Here is a 25,741-nt window from a genome sequence, read left to right as displayed (position 1 = left end):
TTTTTTGTTTGTTGTTGTGTTTTTTGGTTTTTTTTTTAATGCTTTAAAAATGATTTGGACAAAAATGTTTAATAAAAAAACGTCGACATCAACAATCATAATAATGATTAACAATTACAATCCGTAACACTCAGTTCAGAATATATCCACATAAAAAAAGGAAAGAAACAGATGAGGGAAAGAAACAGATGAGAAAAGAAAAAAAGAAAAAAGACACCCCCCCTCCCCCTCCAACACACACACACAAAACAAACAAACAAACCAACAAAAACCAGGAAGATCGACGAGGAAATTATTTCAAACCAATTTTCTTAGTGAACATCACATCCAAACATGGCCCTCTAATCAATTCTAAGGCAACCAAGAGCAGCGTATTTGTAATGTTGATGTTTTCGATTCTATTTTCACTTACAGCAAGTAAAAAAAAATAAAATTCAAGTCAGAATGATGGCACAATGACATCTGAACATATTTTCTATAGTTACCATTGAATTAAGCCTTTAAAAGTTTGCATCACGAGATCATAATTTTCTGCATAGAAACACTGTTTCTGTGTCAATGATTATATGCAGTTAAGTTAATCTTCGTTCGTGGACTGCAACTCCCACGTTCACTCGTATGTAAACGAGTGGGCTTTTACCTGTATGACCGTTTTAACAGTTAAGCTACAAGATGTTGCACTTTCATTGAAGTAATACTTGTCTGAGTCGTCATTTCGCTAATCACATGATATATTTAAATATTAGCAGCAATTATAAAGTGATCTGAATCCACCTTTCTGTATGTAACTAATTTTGCAGTAAAATAAAAACAGATCAAATTTTGCTCAGATTTATATTCATTGTGTCCAACTGCCACTTCATTGAACGTAAATATCTTAAACAAAATTGAACTGTTTCTTTGAAAATTACCATTGGCTTTTTTATGCGTGTGCTCAATCTGTAAATTGCAGATTTTGAACATCAAATGTGTTCTCATTAACTGACTGTGGCATTGTGTATCACTTTCCCGTACAGAAGCTGTGTAGCACAGTGAGAACATGTAATGATTCTCATGAAGTCATTCTTAGTTCATAACACAGATCATCATCATCACACACACACACACACACACACACACACACACAGAGAGAGAGAGAGAGAGAGAGAGATGATTAAAAGCAAATATCAGGTGTACAGTTTCATTACCACAAACATAAGAGTGTTTCAAATAATCCAAAGATTCCCTTATGAACTATAAATGAATAAAGCAAAATTTACCAACTTACCACATTTCAATACAACCATTTTTTTTTCAACACTTCATCTGTGCCTAGCCTTGACCACACTCTTACCTACAATTTCAGGCCAACTCAAAATAAGTGATGTCGAACTGCATAATGTATGTAATGCACTCAATGCAGCTTGCAAATGCAATATAAACAGCATGTCGCAAAAATGTCACACATCTACACAAAGCAAGTCTATTGTAGCCACGCAAACTAAAAAGAGCACAAACAAATAACGAAACTACGTCATCAGCATCAAATTCTACATCAGGCTACCAGACTTATGCTACACTTACACACTGTATTGTTATGATGTATATTCTACACGGATACAATACCTACCAGACACATAATTTAAGTATTTTCATTTTCACAGCTCATTTACATTTTTGGACAGATCACTTGTCGAAAAACACTATCTCAATTGTTGATATTCAGTCCTTTCTATCGTGGTGCTGCAGTGTTCAGATGGATATTGTTTTACTCACAACCGCAGAGTCCACAGTAACAGATGATTCGACATTCGTCATGCAGATATAATACAGATGTTGCGTTCATCATCTTTCGTTTCAAATTAACATCACCAATTCACAATCACTTGCTCAAAATGTACAGGAGTTCTCAAATCTGTTCACACTTCGAGCCGAAGTGTTCAAACCTTCGCTAAAATTCACTATCCTCTCAAACTGTGATCGTGTTCACAAACACCACTTCAAGGCGTCACTCTGCACACAACCATATTTTCAACGTGCAAGTATTAACGAAACCACACAAGACTAGTCGATGTGCTCACGTGCAGTGATGAAAAAAAAAAACAAAAAAAAAACGAGAGAAAATCACCAGTGCTGGAAAAGAAGTTGACACAAGTGCATGTAAAGTTTCAGTGGTCGTGAAGCGGTGCAGTAACAACGATAAGTAAAAGAGCTTAAAAAAAAAATTAAACCCAACAGCTAGTTGTTCAAAACCCTGAAGCGATTACTCTGTGATCACATGATTGCTGAACATTGACTTACCATCACAGAGAACACAGCTAAAAGTGTTTATGGGAATGAGCAAACGTTAATGCAGGGGAGGTTGGGGGAGGGGGTATGAATTTCATAGGATAGCAAATCACTGTAGACAATGCAATACAGTGCACTTCACCTACGACTTACTTATCACAATGTGTCATTTAATTTCCCAAGAGGAGGAGGGGGGGGGGAAGGAGCAGAAGAGGAAGAGGGTTAACATTCATGGGACAAACAACGAGATAATCGATTTTTTCTCAAGATGGTTAAACCAGAAATTGAACACACACAAAACAAAACATAAAAAAACACTCGTTCAGGAATGGTATATCACAGTACGCGCGCGTGTTATATGCGAGCGTGTAATGAATGCTCTCTAGACACGATGAGTACAGAACCGCGTTTTATCTTAGGCAGTATGTAAAGCACACTCGGACACATAAACTGACACATGAAGATAGTATAAACTACCACTGAAAAATGAGAAAAGATTATTAAACATATCCTTAAGGTTTTTGCCTGCGTATTAAAAGGCTTGTCTGATGCGCGGCTTTCGAATCGGTATTATTTATTTTATGTTGTTTGAAACTTATTCGTTTTGTTTACTCACATGTCCACTGAGACGACAGTTACGTTGACTAAAGGGATGTTTCGCGCGATGTAACATACTTCTTCTTGGGCATGGACACTAACATCGAAACTACACACACACACACACACCGGAGATGTTTTTCAACACTAGAGAAACTCTTTACGCTGGAGAAGACTGGGAGAACGACTTAAACGCTGATAGTTCAAACCCACCTACCTCACAAACAGGTCCAGAGAGCCTTCAAAATCCACGACTAATAATCGGTTACATGTCCCTAGACGGCATGCCTTCACTCTGAAAACGCCCCTTATTCACGGGTTCAAAACGGTTCAAAGGGAACCCAAGAGACGAGTCACAAGTCTTTTATGCTGTACAGTTTTCCGCCTCTGCGGTCTTGGACTGTGGCTGTTCTGGGTGAACGTTAAGAGGAGGGAGATTTTGCACAGTTGGACATATCTGAGAGGATTACCTTCGTAGCCATAGGCAGCTGGTACCAGGGCAAACTGCTCAATGCTCTCTCTCCCGGGCTATGTCACCGCGTTTGACCTACTCCGGACTCTGTGTGTGTGTGTGTGTGTGTGTGTGTGTGTGTGTGTGTGTGTGTGTTTCGCGCGCGCATAAATTAATAATAAGTGAACCATGCACTCCCACACCGGCGACCCCCTCCTCTATTTCAACAGATACATTATATAAATGACAGCTTCAAAGGGTGCTATGTTTCAATGTCTTCCACATGGGGGGTACACGTTGTTTACAACCAACACATGCGATGGATTATTATCGTATAGGTTAAAAATATTTTTTCTTGCGTTATTTGGGGTTATTCAAAACTCGTCGCTCTTTCAATACCCTTCGGTTTCTTTTCAGTATCGCCTTTCCCCATTATCTTTGCCCTCCCAAGCATTGCTTCATTTGAACTGGACCGAAAAGGCTCAGGAATTCAGTGGACATAGCCACGCTGAGAATCAATGTCAACGATATCAGCTATATTTCCTCTTCTTATTTATTTGATAGCATTGTAGAAGAAAATATTTTCTTACCCAATTTCTTTTTTCAACATTGTAAAAACTAATATATCATCGGCAACGTCACCCCCGCCCCTCCCCCATACACATCATGCCCCCCCCCCCCCTCCCCCTCTCCGCCCCCTTTCTCTTCCTCTCATTTTCTCCCTGGCCTCCCTTTTTTTTCGGCAGGCCTATTCAACGACTTATATCCAATCATAAAGAGGAGTTGTTCTTTTTTGTGTGTGTGTTTTTAAAAAATCATTTCATATAAATCGGATACAATCATTATTACTGTACTGTTTATGAAAGCTGTCTCTGATGACACTATCAAGTACCTGGCTCCGAGTCACACAAGCCACGCTCCACTGTTACCTTCTAATTCATACCAGCCTGATTATTGCCTCGTCATTCAACGACTATCATTAAAGAACAGCAGTAATAAAATCAATAATAAATGAAAAGGCAGCAGCTGTCGATACATGGTACGGACTCCATACAAGTCATCATTGGGATTTCGTTTTCAATAACTGCTCTCACCACACACACGTTCTCCCACCCACCCATCCTTCTAACGTAAAACCCCCATGGCCAGAATCGGAGTCGGCAATCCTCAATAGCCATTCCTTCCTTTTCCCTCCAGCCAGAATTTTACGCTTGGTTTTTACGATAATATACAGTATAAAATGCCAAATAAAAAAAATCTATTAGAATACGTTGAACATCTTTGGGAGTGTCATATTCAAAAGGTTCTCGAGGAAGATCTGAGAGGGTTTTTATTTTATTTTCAATACTATTTCCCTTTCATGTCCATTAAGCCCTCATACCCTTGAATAAAAAGACCGTATATCCCACCCTTCGGAAAAAGTAATGCAATAAAGTCCTGTTAAAACGATCTTCAAATTAATATGTAAAGGTATTCTTGAACTTACCCACTTTTTCCTTTCTACACTGTTTACATGTGCAATAATAACCAATGTATTAACAGAAGTTGACTGTTTTTGACCGAGCGAGACGCGAGTCACTTGATTAACGTTGTTTCAACCACCCCTTTCACAATATCCTGTGTTGTTTGACTGGTTTTAAGAGCCGCATTCTGTTCAAGTTTCCTCACCTCCATCACATGGGTATATGTTCTGGAGCATTAAGTAATCTGAGTGTGCGTCTCTCTCTCCAGTATTCCTAATGCACGCAGAATCAATTTTTTGTATGTGTGTGTGTGAGAAAGAGAGAGAGAGAGAGAGAGAGAGAGAGAGAGAGAGAGAGAGAGAGAGAGAGAGAGAGAGAGTAAATAAAATGAAAAATAAAGGAACAGATGATGAAAAATCTCAGAAAAACACCGTCACCGATAAAGAGAAAGCTCAAAAAGGAAAGAAGGAATTTCAAAGAAGACAAAGAAAAGAAAAGGAACGAAAACCACCACCCAACAAAGATCAAGAAGGAAGGGGGGAAAGAAAGAAAGAAAGAAAGTGGGGGAAAAGGAAGAAAAGCAACCGTAAGCAGGCCACAAAGGGAACAAACCTGACCGGACATGGTCAGTTTGGTTAACAGCAGCCAGTTAATACACCCACATCAAATACATTAAAGTAACAACACCAAAGAGGGAATACATACACATGCGCGGGCACGCAGATATATAACAACATTTCGGAGAGTATGCACTCAGTACAGTCGCACATGCACATGCAAGTAAACAGGGTATGAGTTAAAGGTTATTTTTATTAAATGAGAATACACCTTTGACCCATGCAGAAAAAAAGCAGCAGAAACAACGGGGAACCCCTTGAAAACACAGGAAGACGTATGGTACACCACACCCAAAGCCAAGTAAAGAAGGGTTTGCATGGTCTCTGGGGAAGGCGGAAAAGAGAATAGGTCAAGAAACCGGTGGTATAGACACGGGAAAGAACTGCAGTTGGCCCAATAACATTAATATACAGAACACCAGAGACAGAAGCACACGGTTACCTCTCTGACATGACCAAAGAGGGCAACATGAGAAACAATCAAACGAGGGTTGGAAGACTTGGCAGCAACACACAAAGCACAGTCTGTTCACTCATGCATGTGAACATATCCATGGGGGGAAGAAAGCCATTGATGATGCAAAAGAGAAGACAACAGATTTCCAAACAAACCACCATCACCATGCAATGAGCACCCAAACCAAACGACTGCCCTCTTCCTACCTACCACAAAGAAAAGAAGAAGCGAAGAGAACAGTAGCATAACAGTGCCACAAGGAACATTGAATAAGATTAATACTTACACTGGATTCAATGTCACATGGGGCTTATGCCCCCAGGAAGTCTGTGACAACACTGTGAAGTCACGAAGGTTCAGTCACACACGTGGGTCAACGCTGCCGCATCATCCTTTCATCCCAGGCTTTTGGAAGAACAAACAATCTGCCAGGGGCGACAGGGCCGTGTGTAAAACAATCCGCGGACACGAAAGTAAGCCAAACAATAGTTGGGATCAAAGACCAACCGCGACAATTCGGCTGACTTACGGGGGACCCACAGATGTGCACGGTTTGGCTTTGTCTGTGGTCTAGAACCCACTTCTCTCTGAGCGTTTGGGTTCTTTATGCACAGCAGTGTTTTACGAGGTCGTCAGCTGCGTTGGAAACTCACAGCGATCAAACCTCTCCACACGTTGGTAGGTAAGCCATACGAATGACAAGAGCTCGGTTGCAAAGCCGCCGGTGGATTTAACGCGAGTGGGTCGGTATAATCTGGGTAGGTAAGTGGAGAGCATAAGTGTGGCTGACGGGGTTGTCGAGTTCGACAGCTACACGATCCCAAGAAGTTGTGCTCGGCAGGTGTGTCGTGGGAGTTAAAGCCCTATGTCTGTGGTTTGGGAGAGCAGGAACTTTGAATGGAATGGGAGGCAGATCCGATCAAGGTTTACTTAGCATCTTTCAAGTTCTGGATCGATTATAATACCCACTGATTGAAAGACGCTGAAAACATTGAAACAAAATAGACACAAAAACATGAGTTTTCTGTCAGTCCACGTGTAGGCTTTATGAAGGGTCAGTTTTGAAATAAACAATTCGAACTAGTTTTGCTTTCCGTTTTATTCTGTTGGATGCATGTTTTCACAGTAAGCGTCTTACTGCCCACTCTACAACTCCCCACTGTCCTATCCACAAAAAGTCTCATAAACAGAACCAAAGTTTTCTTTTGTCACAGACACTAACAACCTCATAGAACTACAGATTGAAGGGTCAATGCTTCTGTCAACTCTGCCCACAGGCAAGGAAACGGGGTGGGGAAGGGGAGGGAGGGGTGGAGGAGGACTGTGTCTGACAAAAGAGAGTTAACAGCCCATGCAGCAAGGTGCGGTAAGCTGATTACCACCACCCATTAGGCTGTCGTCACCGAACGGTCAGTTTGGTTGTGTGTGGTCCATTTGACACGTGAATTTTGCAGTGCAGGGGAGAACGCGCCGGTTCCTTTGGACAGAATTCAATGTTGATGTTCTGTGGTTTTACTGCCGTCTGCTGGTGAACTCTCTCCGCGCGCGTGGTGTGTGTGTGTGTGTGTGTGTGTGTGTGTGTGTGTGTGTGAATTGGTTTTCTTTAGGGTTGAAATATGTGTGTGTCAGTAAACTGAATTTTTTAGGGATGCATATCATTTCTGTAAAGTGCGCTCACAATATTTCACCGTGTCTAATGACGTTTTAACCTCGTACTCATGTGGTGAAAAGTGTGTGTGTGTGTGTGTGTGTGTGTGTGTGTGTGTGTGTGTGTGTGTGTGTGTGTAGTGTAGTGTAGTGTAGTGTAGTGTAGTGTAGTGTAGTGTAGTGTGGTGTGTGTGTGTGTGTATGTGTGTGTGTTTGAGAGAGCGAAAGCTCGAGAGAGGCTGAACAAGCGAAACTGGAATGGCGGATAGAAGCAGGACAAATGCTTCACCATGGCCTGTGTTAGAGGATACCTTGTGTGGCTATCATAAATCTTAGAAACAAACCAAAGAAAAAGGCATCATGCAACCAACCAGTCTCATCCTACACTGCACACACACACACGCGCGCGCGCAAAACACATACAAGCTCGCACTCACGCAAGCGTAAACACACACACACACACACAGTACGCACGTATGCAAGTAAACATGCACACATTCATACGCACGCAATCAAGCGCAAGCGCTCGCACACCTTCACGCATGTTTTCATTGTGTCACTTGAGTCCCAGTCACACTCTGTTCAGTTGTTCTTTCCCCTGCCAGTCGTATTCCGCTGATGTTTTAATGGGAAAAGTACCAACATTTTTCGGTCTTGAAAACGGATAGTGCAACACCAGCACCGTTCTTTTTCCTCAGATTCCGCCCTGTTCACACACACGCGCGCGCGCGCGCGTTTGCAACTGATAAATGAACACCAGACAATGGCGCAAACACGTGCCAACATCACATTCTCAAAAGCATGAAGAATCTGAGGTGGTCATTTTTTCCATACTCATCACATTCTGGACTTCGGTTTTCAATCTGAACAATGATCATTCTGGACTTCGGTTTTCAATCTGAACAATGATCGAGTTCAGTACGTCGTTCGCGTATTTGGGAAATAAATGACCAAGAACGTCCACGGGTAAAAATAAAATATAATGAAATAAAACTCTCTCCCCCCCCCCCCACCCCCCACGCCCCCTATTTTGGTGTCAACCAGTTTCGGAGTAAGCATCAAAGCATCAATAATTACTATCACCATCGAACAAAACACCAACACTGTACACAAAACAACAACGACAACAACGTTCAACCACCACCAACACAACCACATACACTCAAAGAGAAAACATAGTCAACGTGTACATCACATTTTGTCCAGGTTACAGAAACACAACACAAACGAAATGGAGAATTCAAAAGCGCCACGAACACACGGCGAAAAGGACAGCTGAGAGAAAGACAGTTCCATACATTATGGGCATGCATAAACTGACAATAATCGGGAGCTGTGACGAAACAGAAACAAACAAACAAAACCTTGCTGCACAAGACAAGACAAGAGTGCCTACTAACTTTATATACATAATAAATATTACATACATTACTGACGTTTTAAAGACAATACTGCACAGACAGAAGTCGAATTGTTACGGACGGTGACAGACTCAGTACATGACAGTAACAGACGAAGAATTAGACCAACGAACTATTTCAAACGCCTGTGGGTTACATTGTCATTGCTCACCAAACCAGCTGTTCTTGGAGGCTTTTTACTGTGAGAAGCGTTACTGAATTAATGATGGCATCACTTCTCATCATTTTTTGTTTGTTTGTTTGTTTACAATGGGAAAAAAAAGAAGAAAGAAAGATATGTCGCACAACATTGATGGAAGAAGCAAGCTGCTGCTGAACATCATATAAATCCTCCATCACACACATACACTAACCCCTACCTCCATTTCCAGACAACCATCTTGAACCAACTATGCCTCCTGATCTTCCATTTTCTCTTCTACTCAACGCTCTCTTGACTCCGCCTCAATCAAAGCGCTGCCCCTTTGTCCCTTCCCATTCACTTCACAACCACAAAACACAACCCCACCGATCACAACCATGTGATACTTTCACCCAACCAATCACAACCATGTGACACTTTCACCTAACCAATCACAACCGTGTGATACTTTCACCCAACCAATCACAACCATGTGACTCTTTCACCCAACCAATCACAACCATGTGACTCTTTCACCCAACCAATCATAACCATGTGACACTTTCACCCAACCAATCATAACCATGTGACTCTTTCACCCAAACAATGACAACCATCTGACCGATCACCATTCACCCAAAGCACAGTCCTGCCTCTTCCTTAAAGCTCCGCCTCTTCCCTGACATATCTGTTGATGTCATCCTCTCTTTATCACGCGCGTCATGATCATTGGTTCTAATCCGCCACTTCATGAGCCAATCACCATTTCAATCCCGTCCTGACCAGTCAGATTGGTACATAAGTCATCTTGTCACAACTGGTTTGACTTTTGAAAAACTGAGTGACACTTAAGATAAGCTCATCAAGTTAAAATAATTTAGGATCATCAGATTGTGCTACTGAAAACTCGAACTGAAAGCTACGGAGGACATCAAATCAAAAGAGCACATTAAACATTATGACTATGTCAGGCTTTACACAACATTTAGTCTCCTTTAAGCAGCAGTCCTGTCCTACATATGTCATTTACATCTTGAATTGTTTGCAGAAAATGTATGAAAAATGCAAATAATTCACACATTGTAATAACTATGAAAAACAGATTTGTCTGGAATCAGAAGCAAGACATCAAAGTCAAACACTAGCTCTATAAACTAATCTGTGCATTCTTAAGCCTTTTGTTAATTACCAGGAAAAAAACGAGAAAAAGAAAAACCAAAAACCGAAACACTCTGTGTTAAGAGTGAACAAGTTTGGAGAAATGTGCATGCGGGGACTCTTCTCTGTGCAGCATGGTTGTCAGTCACAAGGAGCACCAAAAACAAATCACAGCGCAGTGGTGCAGAATAAGATTTCTCTACGTACAGGACAATAAGTAGTATTATGCTAACCATCATAATACTTCCCAAATATGTAACTGTCAAATTACTTTGCTATCAATTGAGAAACTGTGAGCACTTGAGAGCTAGCCCTAATATCTACAAACTTTATTTGTGCAGCAAAAAATAAATCTGAAAGATTTCAAGAGATTCCCACTTGCAGTCATCAATGAGTTAATATTCATGTACTCCTAACCCCTCCCTCATCATCAATTTCATTTTAAGCACATCTGAAAAGTCTTTCTCAAACTGACATAAAAGTTATCCTTCTCTACTGATCTTTTGTTACATATAATTATGTAATACTTACCACACATGCATATGCCTTCATAACCCCCTTCTCTCCAAACACACACATTTACAAGCACTCATATTCACACACACACACACACACACACACACACACACACACACACACACACACACACATACACACAATTTCATAACTTCATTCTCTGTTCACATAAGCAACACCTAATGACAAAGTTTTTCTGCAGTGCATGGAAACAGAACAGGAGGAGGCTAGTCCATCTGAGATGATCAGAAAGATCTGTATTCATTTAATAACAAGAAAATCAGTAGGACATTGCACAGTGTGAAGCCTCCAAGAAACAACCTGAATCAGTGATATCCGAGTCACAAGCTTGAAAACAAAACACTACCACCAGTATCTGCCTGCTGCTACTGTCCACTTTTTCATTTTTTTTCCTTTAACTCTTTCTTTTACTTTTACCATCAAAGGAATGAGAGAGAGAGAGAGAGAGAGAGAGAGAGAGAGAGAGAGAGAATACTGAAAGGTTTAATGTCATTAGCTATACAGCTCTAGTGACATGGTGGTGCAATCTGAACAATAATGATGAAAATGATGAAACAAAATAGAACAGAAAAGAAACCTTTGGAGTCAAATAAACTAACAAACACTCAACCATCCATTTTCTGCATAAACGTAATTAAACTAGTGACATGAATTACTCTTCTTTCAAACATTATAGGCTTCAGCAATGTACATCGGCAGTGATCTTACTGTACTGTCATTGTGATTCATTTTCAACACACCAATGATGAGAGAGAGAGAGAGAGAGAGTGTGTGTGTGTGTGTGTGTCTGAGTGTGTGTGTTTGTGTGTATGTGCCTGCACTATATCTAAACACATAAACTAACAGTCAAATTCCACATCATGTCATTTACCATAGTTTTCAGCTGCATTATGGAAAGTAATTGTATGAAACACCTCATAATGAAGATTATCACCGTATCAGACATAGAGAGAAAGACAGCAATTAAAAACAACTCGAAATACCTGTTGCTTTAAATGAACCTTTGTGCAGTTTTTATTACTTTATTCTCTATTCAAATTTCTGGAGCTGAAAGGGGGATGTCGAAACTAAACTGGTAATCACATAAAAAACAAACAAACAAACAAACATTTTAGAAAAAACAAAAGCACAGTTTCCTCACAAACAGTTTCAACTAAAAACAGGACACTGTTTCATCATTTCCCTGTAAGAACACCGAAAAAGAAGTTTGATAATCTGAATGGTTAGAAGCAGCAGACAGCACTGTCATGAGGTAGCCTACAAAAAACAAACAAACAAAAAACAAACAAAAAAACACAAATAAACGAGACTGAATCTGCACTACAAATGCATCTCTTTTGCAGCACACAGGCACACACATCCAGGCATGATTGTGAATAATTCTTCGAAATATTTTCTCTGTGCAAAAACTACTGCAAAAATATTTTCCACGGGTTTCTGCATGCTGTGCTTAACATTTTGGTGTTACTGCTGCATTGTATTTTCCTTGAAATTGTTTGGTAACACAAAACAATAACAATAAAAAAAAATAATCAAAAAAGAACAAAAACAAATCAAAAATGCATTTCTGCATCCAATGGGAAATAAATGAAAGATAAAATTTCATCATTAATCAATTTACATTTAATCATTATTTTGTTTTCAAAAATTAACAGTAACTCTTGTAAAAGAAAAAAAAAAAAAATCTTTTTTAAACACATGCCTGGAAGATGTTAGTGGCTCCACAAACTTTTGACAACAATAACAAAAAAGAAAAAATGAAGAAAAAGTAATAAAAAAGCGAATAGACTCTGCAACAAACGACAAACAAAACCTGGCAGCAACCACCACACTCACACACAACACACCACTACCACTTACCTGCATCTGTACGCCCTTCTCCTGCATGGTGCTCTCCTCCTTGTCGATGCGCTCCAGCTCTCGGGCGTAGTCCTCCAGGTCCTGGTCCACAGAGGCCTGCAGGGACTGCAGCTCGCGTGCCGACCGCTGGGCCTCTTGCCGCGCTGCCAGGAGGGCGTCTGCCTGGGCCAGCAGACCCTGCCAGTCCTCCCTCAGCCCCATCACCAGGGGGTCTGCCAGTGAGGGGTTGTGCTGGGTCAGGGTTCGGTACTGCATCAGCAGGTCCTCGATGGCTGGGCCGCGGGACCTCACATCTTCGCGGAACCGCTGCAGGGGAAAAAAAAGGTTGTGAAGCTGAAAAACAACTTAAAAATGCATTTTTTGTGTGTGCATCCAATGGGAAAAGAATCAAAGATAATATTACATCATTAAACAGTTATGTTTAATCATTATTTTGTTTTCAAATTAGCGGTAACTCTTGTATTATTCACAAGCCTTTCCTTCAACCGGTGTGAGGAAAATTGGAGAAAAGTGCCTTTCCCCATGGACACAACACCATGCCGAAACCAGGCACACTAGATCAGAAGTCCAAGAAGGCGTAACTGTGTTCCGACAAATCCATATACCCTCTACACCACATCTGTTAAACAGATGCCTGACCAGCAGCATAACCCAACATGCTTAGTCAGGCTTTGAGGAAAAATAAAATGAGTCACATACATAAACAAACAAATAAATAATAATAATAAATAATATGAAAATGAAAAAATAAAAGAAATATATACATAAAAGATAATTATCATTATTATTATTGTTGTCAACACATCTCATTAACAATTATTATTATCAACAATCCTCACCTGTAATTTCTGGATGTCGAGGTCTGCTGCCTCAGCATGGAGCTTGGCAGGGCTGTTCTCAATGTCGGTCAGCTCTTCCTGCCGACCTTGCAGCCAGTTGTGAAGCTCATTCCGTGCCCGGTCTACATTTTCCCACTGCCTTATGGTGTCCCGCAGCCGCTCCAGCCGCTGCTCCAACTGCCACAGACATGGATGCTCTGCATTATAGCCACTGCTAGACATGGATGCTCTATATTATAGCCATCTGCCACAGACATGGATGCTCTGCATTATAGCCACTGCCACAGACATGGATGTTCTGCATTATAGCCACTGCCACAGACATAGATGCTCTGCATTACAGCTACTGCCACAGACATGGATGCTCTGCATTATAGCCACTGCCAGACATGGATGCTCTGCATTATAGCCACTGCCACAGACATGGATGCTCTGCATTATAGCCACTGCCAGACATGGATGCTCTGCATTATAGCCACTGCCACAGACATGGATGCTCTGCATTACAGCCACTGCCACAGACATGGATGCTCTGCATTACAGCCACTGCCAGACATGGATGCTCTGCATTATAGCCACTGCCACAGACATGGATGCTCTGCATTACAGCCACTGCCACAGACATGGATGCTCTGCATTACAGCCGTTGCCACAGACATGGATGCTCTGCATAACAGCCACTGCCAGACATGGATGCTCTGCATAACAGCCACTGCCACAGACATGGATGCTCTGCATTACAGCCACTGCCACAGACATGGATGCTCTGCATTACAGCCACTGCCAGACATGGATGCTCTGCATAACAGCCACTGCCACAGACATGGATGCTCTGCATTACAGCCGTTGCCACAGACATGGATGCTCTGCATTACAGCCACTGCCAGACATGGATGCTCTGCATAACAGCCACTGCCACAGACATGGATGCTCTGCATTACAGCCACTGCCAGACATGGATGCTCTGCATTATAGCCGTTGCCACAGACATGGATGCTCTGCATAATAGCCACTGCCCAGATCCAATGGCCTTGATGAAACAATTCTCCAAGGAACTGTTGAGGGAGGGAGATGGAGAAAAACAAAAACAAAACAACAATGGATTGGCAACATTGCAGAATGGACAGGAAAACCATTTGCAGAGACCCAGGCTTTGACACACAACCGACAGATCTGGAGGAATTTGGTGAACAGTTCTTCTATGCAGCGCCTCAATGACTCTTCACAGAGTTGATGGAGAAGAAGAATAAGAACAGAAGGATGAAGAAGACTGCCCAAAGTCAGCTAAATAACCAATGCATGGAACTGATTCGAAATCCAGAATTCTCTGCATACTCTTTGGGAAACACTGCTGCCTAAAAGCATTTCCACAGGCTTATTCATTCTGTTTGAAAAGTAGCTGACTGTATTTAAGTATGCTTGCAACTGTAGCAAACAGAAGGCACTGAACTTACTTCGGTGATATGAAGAAAGACCAAAACCTACTGACACCATTCTGAGGATATAAATGTATCATTTTGCAGAGGATAGGGTGAGGGTGTGAGATGTTTAGAAAATGGGATTAGAAAATGGGATGCCTACATAAAGCATCTGTGCAATAGTCTTAAAGGCCTGCAAAGCACTAGCGAAAAATCCCCCGGACATTAATTAAAATGCAGGCTTGCGGTTGGACAGTTTTTTCCCTGACCACTCCTGCTCTAGCTTCACTGATAGGCTATACTGAGTTTGGGGAACCTGTTTCTGGCTGCAAGACATGGGAAAGGAGTCTGGTCTGTTGATATTGCTTACACTGAACAGCTGTGTCCCAGTGCCACTGTTTACTCTCACCAACACACACTACACCTCATAACAGTTCAAACAACGGTCATAACCCAAGCTCCTGTGCCCCCCTCTCTCTGTGCTGATTTGAGAAGAGCAATATTGCTGTATTATGTTGCCTGTTGATTCTGCAATATCTATAACTGAAACTTTTTTCAGGCAAATATACATTTTTACTTTATTTTACTGTCCGGTTATAAAACATTAGTGGATTACTTCAAATAAAAAGCTGAATACCGCAAGTTTCTGTTTTTTCGTGTGTTTTTTTGTTTTTGTTTTTTTGTTTTTACTGAGAGACAGTACTATAGTTTTCTTTTCTTTTCTTTTCTTTTTTTGACTGATAGATTGTGAGCGGATTTCTCCATTTCAAATGACGAATGCCACATTTTGTTATCAATTTTAATAACTTGAATACATGTTCTTCGTCTGTTTGTCCCTGGCTATCACACACACACACACACACAAACACTCACTTGTTCACTCCCTCTCATTCTTTCTCGCACAGACAAACTGAAATTCCAGACATCAGCGGCCAGGTGACCTGGCTGGCAGGGTTTTTGTTGTCAGTGTGTTTACTTCACACTAATGGTGGCTGCTAAACTTAGAACCTGCGTGAAGCGTGAAGCGTAACTGGATTGGTAGACCTCCGTTCTTCTGACTGACAGTGCGAATTTCAAATTCGGAAGTAGGCCAACGCAGAATTATTCTCTGAAACTCCCTAAGCTGAGAAATTTTTCAGTAGATTTTTTATTCTGATGTTAGGGCGACATAAAAAATGTACTTATGCAAACTTATAGCTGTGTTTGTGGCCTGGCGGTCTGTTTATTTCGAACCCGAAAAGGAAAAGCTGAAGACACACTTCTTTTTTACATAGGTTTTTTTGCGGGTCTTCAAGCTGAGCTCATGGTGTTGGAATCCATAGTTTCTGATGATCAGAAATAAGTTTTTTCTCTTCATATTTTATTCACTTGTAGATGGTGACAACAACAACAAAATGAATGAAAGAAAAAGAAATATAATAAACTCTGTCAATTATAAAGCAAATATTGATAAGAAAAGACAAAAAAAGGCAACTACATAGATATGAAAGACCGTAAACATCAAAAAAACATAGACATGCTGCATTTTTCTCAAGGCCTGTTGCTCCCCAAATTTCTGACTGTCTATCCCGTGAGAACCAAAAGGAAAAAAAGGAAGTCTTACTGGAATGGGAAATGAAGAAGGCATTGCCTGTAAATCCGTCCTCAGTTCTCTTGGTGTACGGTGCAACATGATGCCGAGGAAGGCATGGTCCACTAACCCTGTCTCAGTTCCTTCACTCTCAGGTGTATCCCTTTCTCCACAATACAACTTACACCCCTCCCTCACATCTGTCAATGTACAGTGACCACATTCTTTCCGGCTACATTGATACCAATGAACTGGAATGGTACTTGGAGGACTGTAGATACCCCTGTATTACCAACCACCAGCTGGGCAAAAACACCACACATGAAAACCCGTCTGTCCTGACCAGCCACCCACACTGTGAGGTGCTGGCAATACCTCAAACATCACACAGCTATGGCAAACAATCAAGCTGATATCTCGGCAAAAAAAACCTGACAACCCCCCCCCCCACCCACCCCCCCCCAAAAAGAAAACCAACAAAACCCAGTAAATATGTGGGCTAGCTCTCTCACCCCCCTATTCCCCCCCTCCCCTCCCAAGATTTCATGTCCTTTTTACAGCCTGCCATGCTGTGTTCAGATGTAAGCTGCAGTGTGACCAAATCACCATTTGATTGGCGGTCCTTTGTGGCCCTGGTGTTTGGGAAGCTCATTAATCTGCCCCTGTTTATCACTGCCTGTTCCCTGAACAGCGCTGTTCCAGCTTCTGAAAGGGATTAACTGTTACTGTACTGACTCATGTCTGCTCAGCTGACTGACACTGATCAATGCCACTGTGGATGAACGAGTGACAGCTGATTGTGCACTTTGAATGATCAAAGAAGGGTACTGAATAGCCAAAGAGCATTACTCGTACATTTGCATTCTGAAAACAGACGAGTCTGCTGGTGACAGAAATCAAGACATATATATGTCAGTATTTTGGAAATCTAGAGACTGACACTTGAGGAAAGAGAAAGTGGACAGGGATGAGGAGCAGAGACCCAAAGCTGAAGCCGCCCTCCTCCTCCCATTTCCCCCACTATATATATATATATATATATATATATATATATATATATATACTAAAGGAAACAAATGCAAAAGAAACTGGTATACTAAGGAAGCAAAGAACAAGGTACACTACGGAAATAAAAACCAGTCATCAATGGATCATAAGAGCACACACAAACACACATTCTCCTTACTCCACTCTCCTCTCCTCATTCAACATTTTCAACAAACAACAAAAAACAACAACAAAGGATGGCCAAAGAACAATAGAACTGGGAAAACTGAAAGGAGAAAAGAAACATAAAAAAAGGAAGAAAAAGGTTTAATGTCCCATAGCCTTTTACGACCAGCAGGGCAGTGAATTCATATCCACAATGTTTAAGGCAATCCTGTCCTTCAGCCATTTCAACCCCACCCAAACCAAAGTCTGGTACCCGTTCATAACTGGACCGACTGAGGGAAATCAAGAGTAAACTGCCTTTTCCTAAAGACAAAACACCATACTGAAACAAAAAACCTTGAACCCTATCACAGGATCAGAAGTCCAATGCCTGACCCATTCTGCCAATGGAAAAGAAAGGGGAGAGGTGGGGAAAAGATGACAACAAAAAGTAACAACCCACCTGATGGATGCAGTCAGTGAGGCTGTCATGGACCTGTTCAGCCAACTGTGCCAGAGGGGAGGAGGACTCTGTGGACGTGTCCAGCTTGTCCAGACTCTCCGTGCTGCCCATGGTGTCGCAGCGCTGCGCAACTTGCTGCAGCTCCTCCCTCATGTGATGCAGCTTCTCCAGTTCTCCCTGCACAACCCATACTTCATGCTGATTAAAGCCACAGCAGCACAGATTGACACAAGCTCTAAGTAGGCCAAGACAGTGGGGATGTACAGCTTGGGCAAGAAACTCTCCACTTTAATCAAGTTCTAGCCTAGATGCAGTTAGGATCTAGGACAGCGGTTGCCACCTCTGCTGTTCATTGTTGGACACAACTATCATACACTAATAATAATGATGGTGATGGTGATGGTGAAACCCCCCACACACACCTTCTCCCACCCCACAAAAAAACCCAAAAAAACAACACACTCTCTCTCTCCTTCTCTCTCTCACTCTCTTGCACATAAAGCTAACCCCACTCAACATGAAAAGATGCAGTTAAAACACACCAGTAACTGCACACAAAACCCATTCTCTCACTGATGCACTGACCTGTGCAGCCTCCCTGTGTTGGTGGGCATGTTGCAGGGAGTCAGGGGGGTGTGCCTGGGCATCACGCAGCCAGGCAGGGAAGGTGTGGGTCAGGTAGGTGTTGGTGCTGTCCAACAGATCCTTGTACTGCTGCCACTTGCCCAGGATCTCATTCAGCCGGTCCTAGCACACCCACAGTCTCCGACAGTTCATCATTCATGGTTTTGTCTCTATGTATGTGTGTGTGTGTGAGTGTGGGAGGGGTAGGGGTGTGTGTGGGGGGGGGAACCAGGGGAGTGTGTGTGTGTGTGTGTGTGTGTGGGCGGGGGGGTTCAGGTGTGTGTGTGTGTGTGTTCGCTTGTGTGTGTGTGTGTGTGTGTGTGTGTGTAACAGAGATACGGATACGGATGTTTTATTCATATAAAGGCCATTGCCCCTCATGAAGGGGTACAATACATAAACAAGCACAGTCACTGAAGAAAATCATGAAGTTGCAACAGATCTGAAATGCAATGCCTTGTACAAGTATATTGACAAATTCCTTATGACGCTTTCTTTTTCAGATGCTAGAAGTAGACTTAAACGAAACTGACTGGGATATCTATAAAAAGCAGGTGGGATATATCGTGTAACAGAGAGAGAGAGAGAGAGTGCCTGTGGGAGTTGGGGGGTGGGGTGGGGGGGGGGCTGGTATATGTGTGTGGGGGCGGGGGAGGTGTAGGTAGGCGTGTGTGTGTGTGTGTGTGTGTGTGTATTTGAGTGCAAAATGTGTGTGCAAAGTGAATTTATATAAGTGCGAGTGTCTGGAAACATGCACACGTGTGTGTGTGTATGTGTGAGTGTGTTTGTGTGTGTGTGTGGTGCAGACATGCACACGTGTGTGTGTGTATGTGTGAGTGTGTTTGTGTGTGTGTGTGTGGTGCATGTGTGTATGTATGTGTGCACATTTTTTCACAGCTGAATGTATACATGATAGCATGTTTCTGTGTGTGTATTTCTGAGAGTGGTATCTGAACATGTGCATGAATATAAACTGTTAACAGGAAAGTGTACTGTTACTGTAAATATTTTGTCTTCATATTCATGGCTGCACTCTCGCAAAGGAAGCTTTTGTTGTGAAGAAGGTGTACGTCCTGTTTTATTGATGAAACAGCACTCGCAGTTGTTGTTTTTTTTTCTCTTCTTTTTCTGAGTTCAACTCACTTTTCCATTTTGAATGAATATACACATCCAGTTTAGCAGCAAAACTCCATTTTTCAGGGGTGGCTAGATGCTGCCTGCTTATGTGTTGCCATCAACCACTAAACACTGATGTGGATTCCAGAATATTTGATGAGTGTATCATATGTGATCTTGTGCATGCATCTTCCCATGACAGGGTGTAGGACACCAGCAGGTATAATTATGTTGGCAAGGGAGACTGGAATTGTCTTCACCCTCCATCCAACCTTGGGTTTGGACCATAGACCTCAAAGAACTATGGAACATAAGTCCAGTACTCTGATATTTCAGTTCTCACACACCTGTTTCTAGTGGTTCTTTTTAAACAAAAATTCAAATATATGTTTTAAATAAAGGCAAATTTCAAATTTGTGCCAAGCCATCTTTCATGTAAAACTTTTTTTCCAATTAATGGTTTTTTTCTGCTCAATGATGCATTTGGATTAAAAAAAAATATATATAAATAAAAAGTTGATTCTTTTGCTGTATTTTATGTTCACAGGTTGGCTCACATGTTTCCAAGTGCAAGAGAATATTAATCTCAAATCAGATGAGCCTTATATTGTTTTGTACATTTTGTGGAGCATATGCAAATGTCCATGTGTACTTTTAAGCTGATCTAACACCTATTATTTCCTTAGAAAATAAAATAAATTTATCTAAAAAATATTGGCTGATCATGAACAAGCATGGCTGAACACAGCTGATACCAGAACTATTCTGACAGGGTTTCCTTTTCACATGTTCAATGATTTGTGTTGATTGGAAACTGAGGCACGCAGAGACAAAGGCACACAACTGCAGCCATTACAGCTTTAAGCACTTCCATCAGCTTGCAAAACCGGAGGGAAGACAAAACAACAATGGCTCAAGTTTGCATCTGACTCAACTACAGTAACAGTTGTTTCTCAGCCTTAGCCTCATTTACTTGTACTTTGTATTTCTTTTTGTCACAACAGATTTCTCTGTGTGAAACTCGGGCTGCTCTCCCCAGGGACAGCATGTCGCTACACTACAGTGCCACCCACTTTTAAATATTTTTTTCTTGCATGCAGTTTTATTTGTTTTTCCTATCAAAGTGGATTTTTCTAGAGAATTTTGCCAGGAACAACCCTTTTGCCCCAGTGGGTTCTTTTATGTGCGCTAAATGCATGCTGTGCACGGGACCTCGGTTTATCATCTCATCCGAATGACTAGCGTCCAGACCACCACTCAAAGTCTAGTGGAGGGGGAGAAAATATCGGCAGCTGAGCCGTGATTCAAACCAGCATGCTCAGATTCTCTTGCTTCCGAGGCGGATGCGTTAACTCTAGGCCATCACTCCACATTTAGTTTACAGTATCAAAATATTCCAAGGCTACAGTGCATTTGTTTAGTCTCCCTTAGCCTCATTTACTTTCCAGTGTCAAAATCTTCGAAGGTTACAGTGTATTGACTATTCATTCTCCCTTGACCGCATTTCCTTTCCAGTGTCAAAGAATTCCAAGGACAGTGCATTCCTTTAGTCTCCTTTAGCCTCATTTAGTTTCCAGTGTCAAAACATTCCAAGGTCACAGTTCATTCGCTTCGTCTCATCTCATTGTCTCTTCTATGTCCTACGTTCTGAACCAAATGTCGTTGTCCACCCTTGAATCATCCCTCTTGTTGCTGAATAGTGTGCTGCTGTTTGTGAACGGCTGTCACCTCACTGAAGAAAGACAGATCTTACAGGTCAGAATGTCTGTCACCACTCTGCATTTGGACTTCTCTCTCTTGGGATCACCTTGCTTTGGTTCAGCAAGACCAATCACATCACTGAAAACTACAAAAAGAAGTACTGACTGTCTTTAAACTGATGCCACACTGACCTCATTTCACCAAGGTTCAGATGTCATGGGGTTAATGCTATCTGTGCTTGGACTTTTTTTTCTGCTACTGCTGTCGTGTGTACATAAAAAATAACAATAGTTATAGGGACAGAGTCTGAACTTGGCTTTTCTAGGCCTGTTTCCCTGTCTCTGAATGCAAACTAATGGGGAATACACAGCAGCAGTGGCTGAAAGTGGTGCGCCTTTCTTTAACCAAGTCACAGTACTAGATTCGTATATGGTTGTTCACTGAAATCATAAACTGAATTGTTGGTCGCTTGACCCTGTTAGCAGACGGAATGGTTGGCTGGTGTCTTTTGTTCATTTTCAGGAAAAAAACACATGAATACTGACTTTTCCCCCCTATCCTGACTTCTTGATGTAAAAAAGTATACAAAAAATATGCTGTTTCATTTCTCCTTTATTATTTTTATTTTTTACTTTCACTCCTTATTTTGAGCTGGTTAAAAAGATTTTAAGATGGAACTGGTAGCTTGTGAGAGATCATACAAAATAATGCTTTCTTTTTTTTCATTTGGTATTTGTTGTCACTTCATGTCTTCACCGTCCTTCTTATAAAAATTGTATGTTATCCTGGCCACTTACCCTGACACAAACAGGCTGTCAGATGTGATCTCTATCAAGTTCTATCTGTTTTGTCAATTGATGACCTGGACTGACCTCTCATCCTCCTTTCTCTGTCATCTTACTGTGAAAGGTCTTACACATAACCAACCTAAGAAGTTTCATTCCTATACATCTTGCAGTTGGAGAAAAAATGCCAATGTTAGAGTTTATAAAGTTTACAACACACTCACATCCACACACCCACACACATCAACAAACCAGACCAGGTGTTTATACAAACTCACTTTGTCTACACAAGCGAGTCAATCAGTGCAAAACATATCATATGTAACAATAAATACATATGAAAACAGACGTCCAGCTAACTTAGTTGGAGACAGACATACACACAGAGACAAATGCAAGAACAGACATACAGAGAGACAGGGACGGAACTGACAGTACAAAGAAAGAGAAGATGTAAAGTATTCCAGCAAAGAGAAAAGTCATGGCATATGGGGGCAAAACTTGTTCCCTGTCAGAAGAATGTTTCCTTACTCAAAATTTCAGGTTGAACTGACTTGTATATGTCACTGTGGTTTCACACAAACGTTTTGCTATGGAAAGTGGTGTGAAACCACTGAAGTACACTAGGCAGTTCAATCTTTTGATTCCAGGTAAGTAAACTTTCTTCAGTGTGTTTCCAGAGTCAGAGGGCCTTTACCAATGAGCATTTCACTGTCACCATCCTGTTGCCAATGTGCACCACTTGCTACATGTCTACAACAACAGTGTTTATTCTTCCATCCACCAACAGGCCATGCAGGTGAGGCTTCGTCTACATCATTTATTACAAACAGGTAATCAGAACAAAGATACAAGGCATAGTCATGCATACATGGATACAGGGTGCTGTGAGCACATGGTATGCATACATCATTCTACCGTACCATGCTGCATGCACCAATACAATGCTGTTAGCACAGTCACAATTATATGGGATCATGCTTTTTGTTATCACAGTGTACACTGCCATAGTATCGAGCCAGACATTTCATGGACAACGAACGTTGTTCTTATATTTACATTTCACTTCTGCCACACATGCATCCAAGCAATGCACTGTCATCACGATTTATATTAACACACTGTTATTACAACATAACAATCAGGTTTGAATAGAAAGAACTGAAGTGGCTGATCTTTTAATGATCATCCAGATAGCTGACAACCACTTGGAAGACTAAATCCTAGTTCTTGTCATCATTACAAACCGGTCTTTTAGTGATGTATGGATCAGTTAATGAATCACATGTATGTTATATATATCCTATCAATTATTTTCATCTACAAACAATTATTCTTTCCTGACTTTGAAATAGTGTGTTGTAATGATTGTACACATTTCCTGCATATAAATAAACACACACACACACACACACACATCATATATATATATATATATACACACACACACACACACACACACACATACATACATATGTATATGTATGTGTACACACACACACACACACACACACACACACACACACACACACACACATCCTTTCCTCACATATGAACAACAATGGTCCTCTGACATTTCAACAGAGGAGTCATAGAAATGCAGACTTTACAATAATCTGATGATTCATACTTGACTTTATTCTGAAACTCATCAAAATACTGGTCCGTGTCAGGCAATAAGAAAGTCTGGTTTTCCATGGAAGTTGTATGTGAAAAAAATTCATGGGAAGTCCTGAAGAGATTTGATGAATCTCATAACTGAAACAAATTTATCATTTCTTCCTCCCTCTTCAGCAAATCTTTGTTTCTCTCCTGCACATGGTGATCACTTGTAATATTCATTCTGATGAAACAAACCAACAACAAAAAATCCATTGTGAATAATGCCAATAAAAGAATCTTGTGTGCACAGTTGCCTCCTTTCAAGGATGCTGAATATTAAGGATATTTTATGGCCAAATATCAACCCATGAAAAACCTTCACTATCAACAAAGTACTTACAAAAAGCTGCCTGAAATTAATAAGCAAATCAATAAAGAACCCTCAAGCCACTGAATAACTGAGATTCTTCAAGCTCCTGTCATGTGAATGGCTCATCGACTGGCAAGAACACAGCGACAATTCAACTTCACTGACTGGCCTTACTGCTTTACTGCTTTGAACATTTTAAACTCTAAAATGTTACACTGAAATGTCCAATGCTCTTGTACACGTCACAATTCTGGATACCTTGCATAATTGGTTCAAACACAAAAAAACATATGAGCAAATGATATGATGTAAAAAAAAAAAATATATATATATATATACATATACAAATATATGTAAAATTAAAATAAGAAACCCAATCTCTTGTAACACACACTACACAATGCAAAGCTGAGATATATAAGTATAGCACCAATTATTTACTTTATGAAGATGTGTTCACCACCTTTGTTTTACAATTAAGTCACACAGAAGAAAAGGCTGAACTGTCAGCTCAAAGAACGTCATCAAATCAGGTGGGATGCTTTTTTTTTTTTTTTTTTTTTTTTTTTTGCAAATCAAGCGCGGGTTGTGCGTAAAAAAATGTAATCATATGCATTCAGATTAACCCTTGCTATCATCTTTGTTTTAAGTTATGACTAAATGTAAAACATTCACTGGAAAATTACCATTATCACTGTCCCCAAGATCCATTTTTAAGAAACTGGTATTAAAACCTTGAACGTCCACATCACATCACAAAGTAAAGTTTCTATGTAAATAGTATCACAGTCTTTGAATGTTTTTAAAAACTGAAACAGAAGTAACAATTTATGTCACAGTTCAACAGTTCCATTTCCAATGTAAACCAGTATCACAGTCTTAAAAGATTATCAAAAACTCTCAATACGCAAACAAGTAACAACAACAAAAATCCCCATTTCTCTGTGGGGGAAGAAAATTGTAGCACACATGACTGGGATTTTACGTAAATATGTTGTACTTAAATCTGTCCTTACACTGAGTAATTTTAAGATTACAATTCTAATACTGAATGCAGTAGAAGTGAATATGATCATATCACAGTTGTTTTGTGAATAGAAACAAAAACACACAAAAATCTACAAGCTAATTTCTTTTAACAAACTGACTGGACTATCCTGGACATAAAATGTCAAAAACTAATGCAAACCAGACTTCTCCAATATGATAACTTTTACATTTTGTCCACAATTCCAAATCTCATGACATCTTGCACAAGCAGGGCAGTGTCCTTTCATCAGTATCAAATGCTGATTAACTATAAATACATTATTGTTACAAGCTAACTGAACTTTGTAAAATAAACAAAATGGCTATAGTTCATTGAATTTCAACAACAACAGCAACAACAACAAACATAAATAAATAAATAAACCAAAGTATATGGTGCTGCTGTGCATATGACTTGTAATACAAAATGGCTTACAAAAATAATTTGTCAACAGTCACAAACAAAAGAAACAAC

At 40.7% G+C, this 25,741-nt stretch overlaps 1 protein-coding gene across 5 annotated transcripts in view; it reads right to left on the bottom strand.

The window, feature by feature from the left end:
• Positions 1–25,741, bottom strand: part of LOC143295939 (muscle-specific protein 300 kDa-like) — a 341,276-nt gene that overhangs the window by 139,527 nt on the left and 176,008 nt on the right. For all 5 annotated transcript variants that reach the window (XM_076607629.1, XM_076607632.1, XM_076607633.1 and 2 more), the window contains 4 exons: positions 18,625–18,786; positions 18,040–18,216; positions 13,437–13,613; positions 12,598–12,903 (listed from right to left, as the gene is read on the bottom strand). In XM_076607629.1, coding sequence (XP_076463744.1) covers positions 12,598–12,903; positions 13,437–13,613; positions 18,040–18,216; positions 18,625–18,786 — 822 coding nt within the window. The remainder of the gene's footprint in view (positions 1–12,597; positions 12,904–13,436; positions 13,614–18,039; positions 18,217–18,624; positions 18,787–25,741) is intronic.

Source organism: Babylonia areolata, chromosome 21 (genome assembly GCF_041734735.1).
Source record: "Babylonia areolata isolate BAREFJ2019XMU chromosome 21, ASM4173473v1, whole genome shotgun sequence".
NCBI lineage: Eukaryota > Metazoa > Mollusca > Gastropoda > Neogastropoda > Buccinidae > Babylonia > Babylonia areolata.
Note: the sequence above shows the minus strand (reverse complement) of the source record. Positions and strands in the feature narration are given on the sequence as shown.